This window comes from Leptonotus elevatus, chromosome 17 (assembly GCF_054856555.1).
Source record: "Leptonotus elevatus isolate MCC_2025b chromosome 17, RoL_Lele_1.0, whole genome shotgun sequence".
NCBI lineage: Eukaryota > Metazoa > Chordata > Actinopteri > Syngnathiformes > Syngnathidae > Leptonotus > Leptonotus elevatus.
Genome location: NC_141255.1, coordinates 4,832,066 through 4,842,906, shown reverse-complemented (window position 1 = coordinate 4,842,906; position 10,841 = coordinate 4,832,066). Strand labels below are relative to the sequence as shown.

Here is a 10,841-nt window from a genome sequence, read left to right as displayed (position 1 = left end):
GCTATCTACCAAAACCGCATGGAGATGAGGAATACAAAAACACAACGCAATCTGATTTCATGGTGAAGAGAGGCAGATAAGATGAAAAGGCTGTTCATTATTGATATTGCCAAGGTATTACTATTGGAAAACAAGAAAATCCTACATAAAAGTTGACGACTAACTTTAAATCTTTAAAGGTCTTTCGTCTTTGGAGTCTTTAAAAAAAAAATGAAAGTGTAATAATAAATGTGGTTATACAGTAGTAATTTAAATGTGTCCATATGTGGAGATGTGTGATTTACACTCCCGTCCGATAGGTGACAGTAGTGAGACTTACGTCCATACGCTACAAAAAAAAAAGAACCCCGTGTCTCCAAGGTAAAAAAAATAAAATAAAAAATCCTATCCTGTGGATTCACACGATGTAATAAACGCATTTGTATGACAGATATATACCTAGAAATGCATAAAATACACACATGTGACTACTGTCGCATAAAAGCTCCACGGTAAACCATTTTGCGACAAAAGTTTAGGAGTAGGCGGAGTCAAATGGGGGTATATAAAATGGAAGACGCCATTTCTTCGGCCACTTTCTTGTCTTCGCCAGCCAGAGGTAATATCCCAAACTTTCCTCTTACGTTTAATGTTTAACTCGAGTTGTCCTAGAGTTCGTTCGGAATTGTTTTGTTTCTATAACTACTTTCTCAAACATTGGTGGTTATCTTATTTGCTAAAAGTGGGCATCGTGTTGGCTCGACTTGGCTTAGCTGGGTGTAGCGTGGGCCGCCATTCATTAGCAGCGCGCACATTTCTTGCCCTGGGTTCTTGTCATTGTTTCGACCTGTAAATGTTCGTTATTATTATTATTTAAATGTGGGGATGTCAGTAATTTGAAATGTAAAGGCCTTCCTCGGTGTTTCGCTTTTTGGCTCAGCTTTGGCTTTCTTTCCATCGTCTCTCAATGATGATACCTTTCACAGACCTGTTCTGAATGACTGTGACTGTACTTTTTTTTAATTCTGAAGTGAGACAGTTTTTTTGGAAAGAATACAAAAATGTGCTTTTGCACCGTCTGGCCAGCATGTGTAGTCACGTGGCTAATGCTAAAGCTAACACCACGTGCTTTTGTCTCTTGCAGATGCAGCGTGTTCGAGACCCTACGCCATTAAATAAAAGTAATCCTCTTTTTTTTAACCTGTTTTCCGTAACATGTCAACATTATATTACGTATTCAAATAATTAAATGGAACTTTTATCAGTAAAGCAAAGAATAATGTGCCTTTTTCTTCTTCCAGATGAGGCACGTTCAGGAAGCTGCTGGTACGCGCCCCTTTTTAAGTTTTATTTCAGATTTTCTTTGAGCCAGTCATGCTGCAGGGATGTGAATCGAACTCTCTCACTGATTCAAACTGGATGACAATTTGACTAAATCTGAGTTGCATGAAACAGCATTGATGAGAATATACCACATGTAAGATGGCATTAATGTGAATTATTTCATTTTCCCCACCACCAGGATGGTCTTCTGATCTTCAGGTATTTAAAAAATCTCTTGCAAAGGAATAAAATGATCATGGCTGCTGTGATGAATTCTAGAACTCTCTCGAACTGAGTTTGTCTTTGACGAGATATCCATTTGTTTGATTCTGAGCAGCACCTGTAGGCTCCTTTAATGTTGCATGTTGGAGTTTTAAATTCTTTCCTTTTTTGTAGATGGGGAAAACAACCACTTAGAACTGCTGGCTCAGATGTTGGCCTGCACATTACAATCAGGTGTGGCTTAATTGTATTTTATTTTTTCTTAGTTGAAAATGATGATTTCTAACGACAAGCATATGGCTGATGTTATTGATGTCAAACTGGATTCTGATTTACTTGGAATGCCAGAGCAAAATGTGACTTGTTTGCACTTGAAATGAGAGATTTCTCTTATTATTATTTTTTAGCACCAGCTGCAAGATGACGAAGGTTCGACACAGATGGCACGTCGACTAACGTAAGCACCCCAATGGATATTTGTTTTCATGGGTGCAATGATGATTAACTAGCTCACTTTGACTTGCTGTGAAACAACATAGAACACCCTGAGCACCCTCATTTTTGATAAAATATTTATTTGTGCATAAAGACAATGTAAACTAAAAGTCTTGTCTGTCTTAACAGGCTGAAGGTGAGTCTGTCAGAGGCCCGCTGGCGCTTGGCGGCTGAAAATGATGAGACAATATTGGAATCTCGTTCGTCTGAAAACTGATGAGAAACACAAATCTGACACCTGTCGCCCTTGAATAAAGTTACAAATGCAACTTTTTCCAAACCTCACTTTTTTTCCCCTTTTGTCTTCATCAGATGTGACCACATTTGGGCCACATTGACCAGGTAAGAGCTAAAAAGAACATTAGTTAAGTGAGTTTCCACGGTGATGACATCCGCACGCGTCTTACGCCATGCGTCAATGCCAGAACCTGCAAAGGTGAACCCACTGGTGTTGCCATGGCAACAAGGGGACAGCTTGTTGGAGTTTCCAACAGTCTGAAAGGAAACTGCGATAACGTGTTTGCTGCATGAAGAGTTAAGGAAGCTAGCTAATGACTTATCTTTATTCTTCCAGGTGGAAGGCAGCCATTTTGTCAAGGTGAGTGTAGCTGGCGTTGTCTTCCTCCAGATTTTTCTGTGCAAGTGATGAATTCATTACCGCCCCAGTCTGAAGATTCGTGACTGAGTGGTACCACATCTGAACTGCACCAATTAACACAGCCTAATTTATGCAAGTGACGCACAAGTTACATCCATTGACTTTTTATTTCATTGTTTTAACAGGCTGGATTGTTTCATCATTTCACCTGCCAGGATGTTTACGCGTGCCTCACCAGACTTGTTGGTACGTTTTACATATTTTAGTTTGCGAACAGAAGTGATGAGCTGATGTTAACCGCCCCAGTCTGAATATTCATGACTGATTGGTTTACTCTGATCTTAAAGCTACATTTAAACAAAGCCATGTCACAACATTGATGTATTTGTGGGCAGCAACTGACATTTAGTTTCCTTTCTTTCCAGAATGGACTGGCATCTCCCAAGATTTGGAATTGGCATTACATATTGAAAGTGATTGTGTTGACACATTTCAATAAAAAAAAAATATTTCTATCTTGTGTTCCATTTGTACTCTCACAACTTGGTTTAAACTCATTTACAATATGTTGTATTGTTAAACACGGCATTCTGATTAATATTGTGGAATGAGTCAAGCAACAAAATCCATCTTGGGGGTGTGGTCGTTTTACCACTACCTTTCAGCTTGAAATGTCATCAGTTGCACAGAATTCAGGCAACTACAAATCTGGTCTGAGCAGTAATCTTGTTTTCATTGACAGTAAAATGGTCGCCCCAATATAATTATGATTTTTCTGCTTTATTCATATTCCACAAACAATATTTTATCAGAATGCTGCCATTATAGTAGAGTAGCATAGACCAAAAAGAACAATTGGGTTGACTTCACCTGTTACAGGCATGTGATTTGACCAAAGTGAAATTATCTAAAAATTTAGCCGGGGGTCTGGGGGCCGCAGGCACCCAGCTAGGTCCAGGGCAGCGCCCTGGTGGGGGGGCCAGGTGGGCAAAGCCCCCCGTAGCTCATGGGTTTTCCGTGATTTTAAGTACTTTCAATGCACTCAGATGACAAAGAAATAGACAAAACAGCATAAATTTCCAATGTATATTGAACTATCCCATATAAAATTGCAGTTTTAGTCAACTCAAAATCAGTCACATTCAAAAATTATGTATGTCATAAATAATGTTTTTCTATTTTTTGCTCATTAAAACATATTTACAGGAATATACAAGTGTTCATTCTTGAGCACAATCCATTCACATGACACAAACACTACTTCCTCCTAGACTTCATTGCTTTGGAATGGGTCTTTCTAGCCTGCTTCTGTGCAGCTTTGATGGTTCTTCTTGAGGCAGCCTTGCTCATTTGAGTGTCCTGTTAATAAAAAAGTAAGTAAATAAAGTAAAGGATTTAGTCTAAACTTGCATGCACATTCACATGTCAGAGTATTTATTATGGTAACAAAAAACGTTGCAAATTAGCTACAAAATAAATTATCTTTAACCATTGGAAATAATATTTACCATGCAATAAATCATTTAATCAATCATTCTTAATTTAATACATAATGCATAACGAAAACATAAAATACCTCATGCAGCAAGCTCTGGTAAAAACACAATCATTTCGATCATCTCTGTACTAACTGCATACTGTAGACAGTCAACATATTGAAAACTGAAAGTGCTAACATGCAGCATTCATTTGAGTTTGTGGATTAACCATGTTAAATAGTTAAGGCCATTTTTATTACGTTATAATATTTTCAAAAATTTGATTCCGATTAATTTGAAAAGTTTACCACCTACCTCAAAATTCACGACTCTATCAGCAACTGGTGCAGGTTGTTGGGGTGGATCACGTCTCTCCATTACCGTTCCCGATTGTGATGTCAATAAGGGATGGAGGCCATAAAGTTTTGGAGTTTTCGTTTGGGCACCAAAACTTCCAGCGATGGAATAATTTGTTGTTCTTGACTGGAGTTCTTTTACGTGTTTTTTGCTCTTTGCGTGACTTTCAAGAGCTTTGAAACCTCTCCCGCCATAGTCAATGGTATCATGGCACCAAATGCAAAGCGCTTTCCCGGCACGATCGATCTTCCGAATGAAGTCACTGAACAAATTCGTCACAGTCTTCTTTCCAACATTTGTCGATATATCCTTCTCTAACCAGTCCCAGCGAAACTTGTTTTTTACGAGTTTGTCAATTTCCTTAACTCGCGGAGCATCTTTGCGTTCGATCACGGACATCTTTCTTTAAACACTCGGCAAAAACGTGTGCGAAATGAACAACGGCATACTCTTATACCTTTATAACAAGCGCGTTTATTGGTCAACAAACAATGGCATACTCCTATGCCTTTATAACAAGCGCTCTTATTGGTCAACACGGAGACTTCCGCCAATCGCAAGATCGGTTTCATTTCAGTTGCGGAAACACTAAAACGGAATGCTGTAGAGAGACGAAATCGGATTTTTTTTTGGGGGGGGGAGATAAAAAAAGCGGAATTCCGCGAATTAGCGGAAAAATCACATGCCTGCTGTTACTAAGATTTTTTTTTCCCCCAATAAAACTTTTAATGAATCCACAGGATATTCCAGTCACTAAGAAACAATGGTATCTCTTATCACAATATTGCAAATGTCCTCAGTCAAGGCGAACATAATCGCATCAATCTGCATTAAAGAGCCTTGCGGCAATATCATCCAACAACCAGTCCACTCCCTCAAGAAGGTTCTGTCCAGTCACAGCGCTGCATCCCATAATGCACCAGTGGTGGTTCTTGATGTCATCCAGGGCCAACGCCTACAAAAACTATGGTTATAAATCCTGTGTTAACACAACAGCAGAAAAAAAATGACTTACCGCTTGTATGGCTGCTTTTGACAAGGCACCAGGTAAATCTTGCTTGTTTGCAAACACCAACAACGTGGCACCAAGTAACCTCTACAAGGAAGGGGGAGAAATCTCAATAACAAATTTTACATGGGCCAATAAATTTGGTGGTACCTCCTCCAGCAGCAGCTTGTGGAGCTCCTGCTTGCAGTCCTCCATGCGTTGTCTGTCTGCGCTGTCCACCACCCACACGAGACCGTCCGTGCGCTCAAAATAATTCCTCCAGTAAGAGCGCAGCGACTTCTGCCCCCCCACGTCCCAAATGTTCAACTTGTAGCTACAACGACAAATTGGACGTGCTGACGTCACTTTGGGTGAGTGCCAACAGAAGACCACATTTGCCTTGAATTGATTCAACCTCTGTGGATAAACATGACTCGGATGAGTTCGGTCCACGAGAGCCACTATCCGGTCTGTTTTTTTTTTTTTACCATGTCTCCCTCCTTCAACACGGCTGAATCTAATGATCAGCTCATCAGCAAGCTTTGCGGAAGCCCGATAGCGATCCTGATCATGAATCAAGTGTGTTAGTGGAGAGAAACATGGAAAACGGGCTGGATAGTGTCTCTCGAGGACCGAACTTGGCCACCCCTGATCTACACCATCCTTACTCTCTGTGCTCCAACGTGATGATTCTGAAGCCGAGAGTCGGCGGGATGGTGCTGATGTCCTCGCCATTCAACCTCTTCACGACGGTCGTCTTCCCCGCATTGTCCAGACCTCTGCACGAGTCAGGTCAGGGAAAAAAAACACACACACACACACACACACACACACCAACATTGCTGATGCTAATTCAGCACCAAATGGAAGCTTTGCAAGATAGAAACACGAGGAAACGTTAACATTGTGCTCACAGCGGCTACTTTTGCTGTAGTAAAATTATATCCTACGTCACTTAAAACAGGATACAGTATCAGTAGTCGCATCTCGCGCTCTTTCTGCTTCATCTTCTTCAGAATAGTCAGCAAACCCATCGCGATGCCGTCCTGCTAGATTGATTCAGAATAGAAATCGTCGATTTTCCGTTCAGTGTGATGTTACAAGCAGCTCGCGTGTGGACACGGAAGTAGTAGGCAATAGATCCGCCCTTGCGCGACGTCCTATTGGTCTAATCGGCTCTTGGCGCACGTTCATTGGTCGAAGCTGTGGCCTGTCACAAGACGATGACCATTGTGAAAGGAGAATGTTATGGTGAGTTCTAGTGTACTAGGAATTTATAGGTTTGTTTGATGCATTCATAGTCGGGGGGAAACAACTGCCTTCCTGGAAGGTCGCCGTACACAGCAATGGTAAGTATCACCGCTAACAGTCTTATCAACGTTTTTATTTTTCATTGTTTTGGGCTGTAGCTCATAGTAATGCAAGTGTCATATATATATAATTTATTATATATTTATTGTTCGTTAATAATTAGTGACGTTGACAAAACGCAATTCTTTCACCTTCGGCACGTCCCAGTCGTTCTTCTTTGAATTGGGCTTTTGACCATCCTCGTGTGGCCTAAATCGACGTGACGTTCATCACGTCACGCCTTGAGGCAACACAAGAGGGCGGTGCCGCGGTGGGTATTAGCTGCAATTCTTTTACTCTGCAGACTTTAAAATAAAGAGAAAGTGAAAGCGGAGGTCTGCCGTGTCACCCAGCCCCAGACAGCTCTTCCTAGTCCAAGTTTGGAGAGTGGCGTGATCAGAACCTGGAAATCCGGTCCTGAGGTCCAACCCGATGGTGCCACCAGGTATAAAGTGCGCCCCGCTGGAGGTGAGATGCCCCCGTTCTTCATGGACGCCAGAGACGAGACCACATCGGGCTCTGTAAGTAATAATGACACAAATAAATCACATAATTACAAATTTAAATGATAAATAATACACATTCATCTGACAACAAGCATGGGGAACCAAAATGTAAAACGGATATTGTACTGAATTATTTCAGGATGTAAATTTTGTATTATTTATTTATGTATTTATTTATTTAAATGTAGATGATTCATACAGGCTCAAAGAAACCCATTTAAAACCAATAACAGAGAATTTTAAACAATGAGCTATACTATAGCGTAACATTTTCCCTTATGATGGCATTAATGGAAATCTTCTAATTTTTTGTTCCTGATCGTAAAACGGCCACAAACTTTCGCGAGTACCAATATCTTGAAATAAGACCAAGTAACCAAAAACAAAGCACGAGTTACAGGTTGCAAAAACATTGCAATTGCCTCCGAGTGAACCAGCTGAGCCAGTAGAATTGTAAAAGAAAAAAAAAGATATGTAAGTAAATGGCACCCCAAGCAAATCACTGTGAAACTCCTCAACTGACTTTTACATAGTTCTACGATCCCACAAGACAGTGCTTTTTTCCTTAATCCATTTTTATTAACGCCTTTTAAAAACTGCTTTTAAAGCTTTTAGCTACAAGTTATTTCTTGGCATCCGACAAACACAAGCCCCTTTTGTGGCTGCGCTGCGTTGCGTTCTCGTCTGCAGGACAGAGAGGCGCCGGGGGACAAGAGGAGCACCAAGAGACGACTGAAGAACCGAAACGCCGCCCGAAAGAGCCGCAAAAAAAATACGGAGAGAGCGGATGAACTCCACCAGGTTGTAAATGACGGACGTTTCACTTCAGGAAATCACTAAGTGGGTGTGTTGGGGGAGTTTGTGTGGTGAGCGTGGGGGATGTCAACTTGACCATTTCTTGTAAACAGTAGGCTTTAAGAGAAAGGCTGTCCCTGCCAAATAGCACCGCCTTTTTTTTTTTGCCTATACACACACACACACACACGCGCGCGCGCGCGCACACAATAGGAGGGGATGTTAAAAATAACGCATAGGAAAATTACCGTGACGGTTTTAGTATTTCTACGTACGTGTTTGGGCAAAATGAAATGTACAGTCTACTCTTGCGTGATTTGAGTTTACCCTAGCATTCAAAAGAATGGCAAAATAAATATTGCCTTACTTTCACTTTCTGAATTATTTGAAGCCAATTGAAAGCCGCACCACGTGCAAACAGTTAGACATGTGAAGTCAGAAATTTGGGGAAGGTCAAATTAAGTTGACTTTCAAAAGTTAGTTTGTCTGCTAAATTAGCTCTAAAACCCAATATCAATATTTCATTTACAGTAATCCATCATAAAACATTTTTTAAGTAGCAACCATATGTTTATTGTATTGTATTTCAAAGCATAATAGACCAAAATATATGTATGTGAGCTGCAGATATTATTTGTGTCCACTTGGGCTGTATTCAACAATACTGTATGTAGTATCTGTGATTGAATACGTGTGAATCTTTGGACATTCATTTTTTTACACACACTTGGCAAGTGGACCATAGCTAACTGTCAATCTTTTTTCCACATAAAAAGGAGCTCCTGAGTCTGGAGGCCTCGAACTCGGCCCTTGAAAAGGAGATCGCGGGGTTGAAAAAAGAAGTCCGTCGCTACACTGCGGCCCTGGAGCGCCACCGGCCCTTTTGTGTCCTCCGACGATCCTCCAGGGTGGACGTCCTCGAACCTTCCACGTCCGCCCCCTCCAAAGCGGAACTGGTCGAGAACCCTCGTCCGTTGCCCTCGTCAGATTACGTCTCTCCCCGTCTTTTCTCGCTTGCTCCTCATTCACTGTTTGGTGGCGACAGCAACACAGAATTCTCCAATTTGCTCTCCTCCCTGCTTGATTGCGAAGATGTCCGCTCAGTCACATGTGGAATGTTTGCTGCTGAAGGTCGGGGAGCGGCGCAACTTGAGCCTCATGCGTTTAACCGGAATTACGAGAGCCCTTCAGTATCAGAGCAGGGTGACTGCAATCGGGCCTTGAACCCAAGTCAGGGGATAGCGCCAACACTCGAGTCCCTGACCGACCCGCTTTCTGTTCCTGCTCATCCCGACACGCCAGACGGATTCTTCCCTCCAAACGCGCCTTCGATGGAGCCGTGCCCGGGGGAGCTGTCGCTTTCTGAGTTCCTGGCCGAAAATGACTGGATTTTGGGTGTGGCCGGTGACCCCGACACTTTGTAAGGGCACCAAAAAGTGGTGCAGGTAACCTTCCTTTGACGGCAGTGTCGTACATTGTGGAAATTACAGCATTATGACACATAGCCAGCGGCCATTTTACTTTGACTTGTGTTCAGTTACTTCCTGTTTTTGTTTCAGGAGGGAACACAATATACTGAATTCGTGTTTATTTATTTAACCTCACTTTAGTATTTGCTAATTTCCTTATCTTTGATGCAATCTTTCATTTTCAATTTCGGTATTTGCGTGAGACTTCACAGAGCATCTTAAGTAGAGGAAGTGTTTATTGAACAAAAAGGCCTCCTTTGAAAAATTTATATATAATAGAGCTTAATATATTAACTTATATATTAATTATTTTCCAATGTGTTTGACACTTCCACTTCCATCTTATTGTAAAAAAGCAAATAAAACAAATAGTGTATTTCTGGTGTGGTTTACATGTCAATGAATGAATGAATGAATGAATGAATGAATAATGGTAAACGACCAAGCAAATGTCACACAATGAACTTGCAACATTACCTCATTCTTCCTTATCCACAAGTCAGCAAATTGAGTTATATTTGCAAAAATGTTACAATGGCCAAATATAATCAAAATAGTTCAGGCTTAATCCCAAGTGATGAGATTTCAATGTAAAACGGTTTATAAATCGCCAAACGGCAAGTGAGCCTTTTTCTAATATTGTATCACTTTGACACATCAAATATGGCTGCGCAGGCGACGTACTATAAATGTTTGACAGACAACCCGGCCACAAGGTGGCGGTATCCTCCACCTGAAGCGGGAAGAAAGTGCCGCCTCTTGGCGGGAAACATTGGCCTGACTCCCGGAACTGGAATCATGTCCCAGTCAGTAAGAAATAAAAACCATATTTGACTCTTGGTTACAAAAGACATATAGATTTTCTTATCCTAATATAGGCTAGGGTTTAAAACTAGGGCTAGGGTTTCAAATTAGGGTTTAGAACTAGGGCTAAGGTTCAAAATTAAGGTTTCAAACTAGGGCTAGGGTTTAAAACTAGGGCTAGGGTTTCAAATTAGGGTTTTAAACAAGGGCTAGGGTTTCAAATTAGGGTTTCAAACTAGGGCTAGGATTTAAAACAAGGGCTAGGGTTTCAAACTAGGGCTAGGGTTTCAAATTAGGGTTTCAAACTAGGGCTAGGGTTTCAAATTAGGGTTTCAAACTCAGGCTAGGGTTTCAAATTAGGGTTTGAAACTAAGGCTGGGGTTTCATATTAGGGTTTAAAACTAGGGCTAGGACTTCAAATTAGGAATTCAAACTAGGGCTAGGGTTTCAAATTAGGGTTTCAAACTAGGGTTAGGG

At 41.2% G+C, this 10,841-nt stretch overlaps 2 protein-coding genes, 1 long non-coding RNA gene and 5 other non-coding genes across 12 annotated transcripts; 7 read left to right on the top strand and 1 right to left on the bottom strand.

Moving 5' to 3' along the window:
• The first annotated feature begins 448 nt into the window (after positions 1-448).
• On the top strand, positions 449-3,132 carry LOC147159390 (uncharacterized). Of its 2 annotated transcripts, XR_015090515.1 has the most exons (10): positions 457-598; positions 1,124-1,160; positions 1,281-1,305; positions 1,502-1,521; positions 1,699-1,758; positions 1,932-1,981; positions 2,149-2,361; positions 2,594-2,617; positions 2,803-2,863; positions 3,043-3,132. It is a non-coding gene; the product is annotated as an uncharacterized LOC147159390 (long non-coding RNA). The 2 variants fall into 2 exon arrangements; XR_015090514.1 differs by having other exon boundaries at positions 449-598; positions 2,149-2,617.
• LOC147159395 (small nucleolar RNA SNORD29) lies at positions 2,014-2,078 on the top strand. The gene has a single exon (XR_015090622.1). It is a non-coding gene; the product is annotated as a small nucleolar RNA SNORD29 (small nucleolar RNA).
• LOC147159394 (small nucleolar RNA SNORD30) lies at positions 2,192-2,259 on the top strand. The gene has a single exon (XR_015090621.1). It is a non-coding gene; the product is annotated as a small nucleolar RNA SNORD30 (small nucleolar RNA).
• LOC147159393 (small nucleolar RNA SNORD22) lies at positions 2,397-2,523 on the top strand. Its single transcript, XR_015090620.1, has one exon. It is a non-coding gene; the product is annotated as a small nucleolar RNA SNORD22 (small nucleolar RNA).
• LOC147159392 (small nucleolar RNA SNORD31) lies at positions 2,655-2,726 on the top strand. Its single transcript, XR_015090618.1, has one exon. It is a non-coding gene; the product is annotated as a small nucleolar RNA SNORD31 (small nucleolar RNA).
• On the bottom strand, positions 2,770-6,587 carry arl2 (ADP-ribosylation factor-like 2). Its single transcript, XM_086059360.1, has 5 exons — positions 6,410-6,587; positions 6,109-6,219; positions 5,612-5,774; positions 5,468-5,548; positions 2,770-5,407 (listed from the first exon to the last, which is right to left on the bottom strand). The coding sequence occupies exons 1-5, from the start codon at positions 6,472-6,474 to the stop codon at positions 5,273-5,275; spliced, it is 555 nt and encodes a 184-aa protein (XP_085915486.1). The 5' UTR covers positions 6,475-6,587; the 3' UTR covers positions 2,770-5,272.
• On the top strand, positions 2,890-2,962 carry LOC147159391 (small nucleolar RNA SNORD31). The gene has a single exon (XR_015090619.1). It is a non-coding gene; the product is annotated as a small nucleolar RNA SNORD31 (small nucleolar RNA).
• Positions 6,327-9,907, top strand: batf2 (basic leucine zipper ATF-like transcription factor 2). Of its 4 annotated transcripts, none has more exons than XM_086059358.1 (5): positions 6,327-6,691; positions 6,959-7,061; positions 7,144-7,311; positions 7,987-8,097; positions 8,868-9,907. In XM_086059358.1, exons 3-5 carry the CDS (start codon positions 7,264-7,266, stop codon positions 9,513-9,515), a joined length of 807 nt encoding a protein of 268 aa, XP_085915484.1. In that variant the 5' UTR covers positions 6,327-6,691; positions 6,959-7,061; positions 7,144-7,263; the 3' UTR covers positions 9,516-9,907. The 4 variants fall into 4 exon arrangements, with proteins under 4 accessions (XP_085915484.1, XP_085915483.1, XP_085915481.1 ...); XM_086059357.1 differs by having other exon boundaries at positions 6,327-6,789; XM_086059355.1 differs by lacking the exon at positions 6,959-7,061 and having other exon boundaries at positions 6,327-6,789; positions 7,095-7,311.
• Positions 9,908-10,841: the final 934 nt, after the last annotated feature.

What these genes read in the sequence shown, in the direction of transcription:
- arl2 (XM_086059360.1), bottom strand. Translation starts at nt 6,474, where the DNA reads ATGGGTTTGCTGACTATTCTGAAGAAGATGAAGCAGAAAGAGCGCGAG. An exon ending in ATCACGTTGGAGCACAGAGA is followed by an intron (nt 5,775 to 6,108) that starts GTAAGGATGGTG and finishes TTGTCGTTGTAG; the next exon opens with CTACAAGTTGAACATTTGGG. An exon ending in ACAAGCTGCTGCTGGAGGAG is followed by an intron (nt 5,549 to 5,611) that starts GTACCACCAAAT and finishes CCTTCCTTGTAG; the next exon opens with AGGTTACTTGGTGCCACGTT.
- batf2 (XM_086059358.1), top strand. Translation starts at nt 7,264, where the DNA reads ATGCCCCCGTTCTTCATGGACGCCAGAGACGAGACCACATCGGGCTCT. An exon ending in ACGAGACCACATCGGGCTCT is followed by an intron (nt 7,312 to 7,986) that starts GTAAGTAATAAT and finishes TCTCGTCTGCAG; the next exon opens with GACAGAGAGGCGCCGGGGGA. An exon ending in GAGCGGATGAACTCCACCAG is followed by an intron (nt 8,098 to 8,867) that starts GTTGTAAATGAC and finishes CCACATAAAAAG; the next exon opens with GAGCTCCTGAGTCTGGAGGC.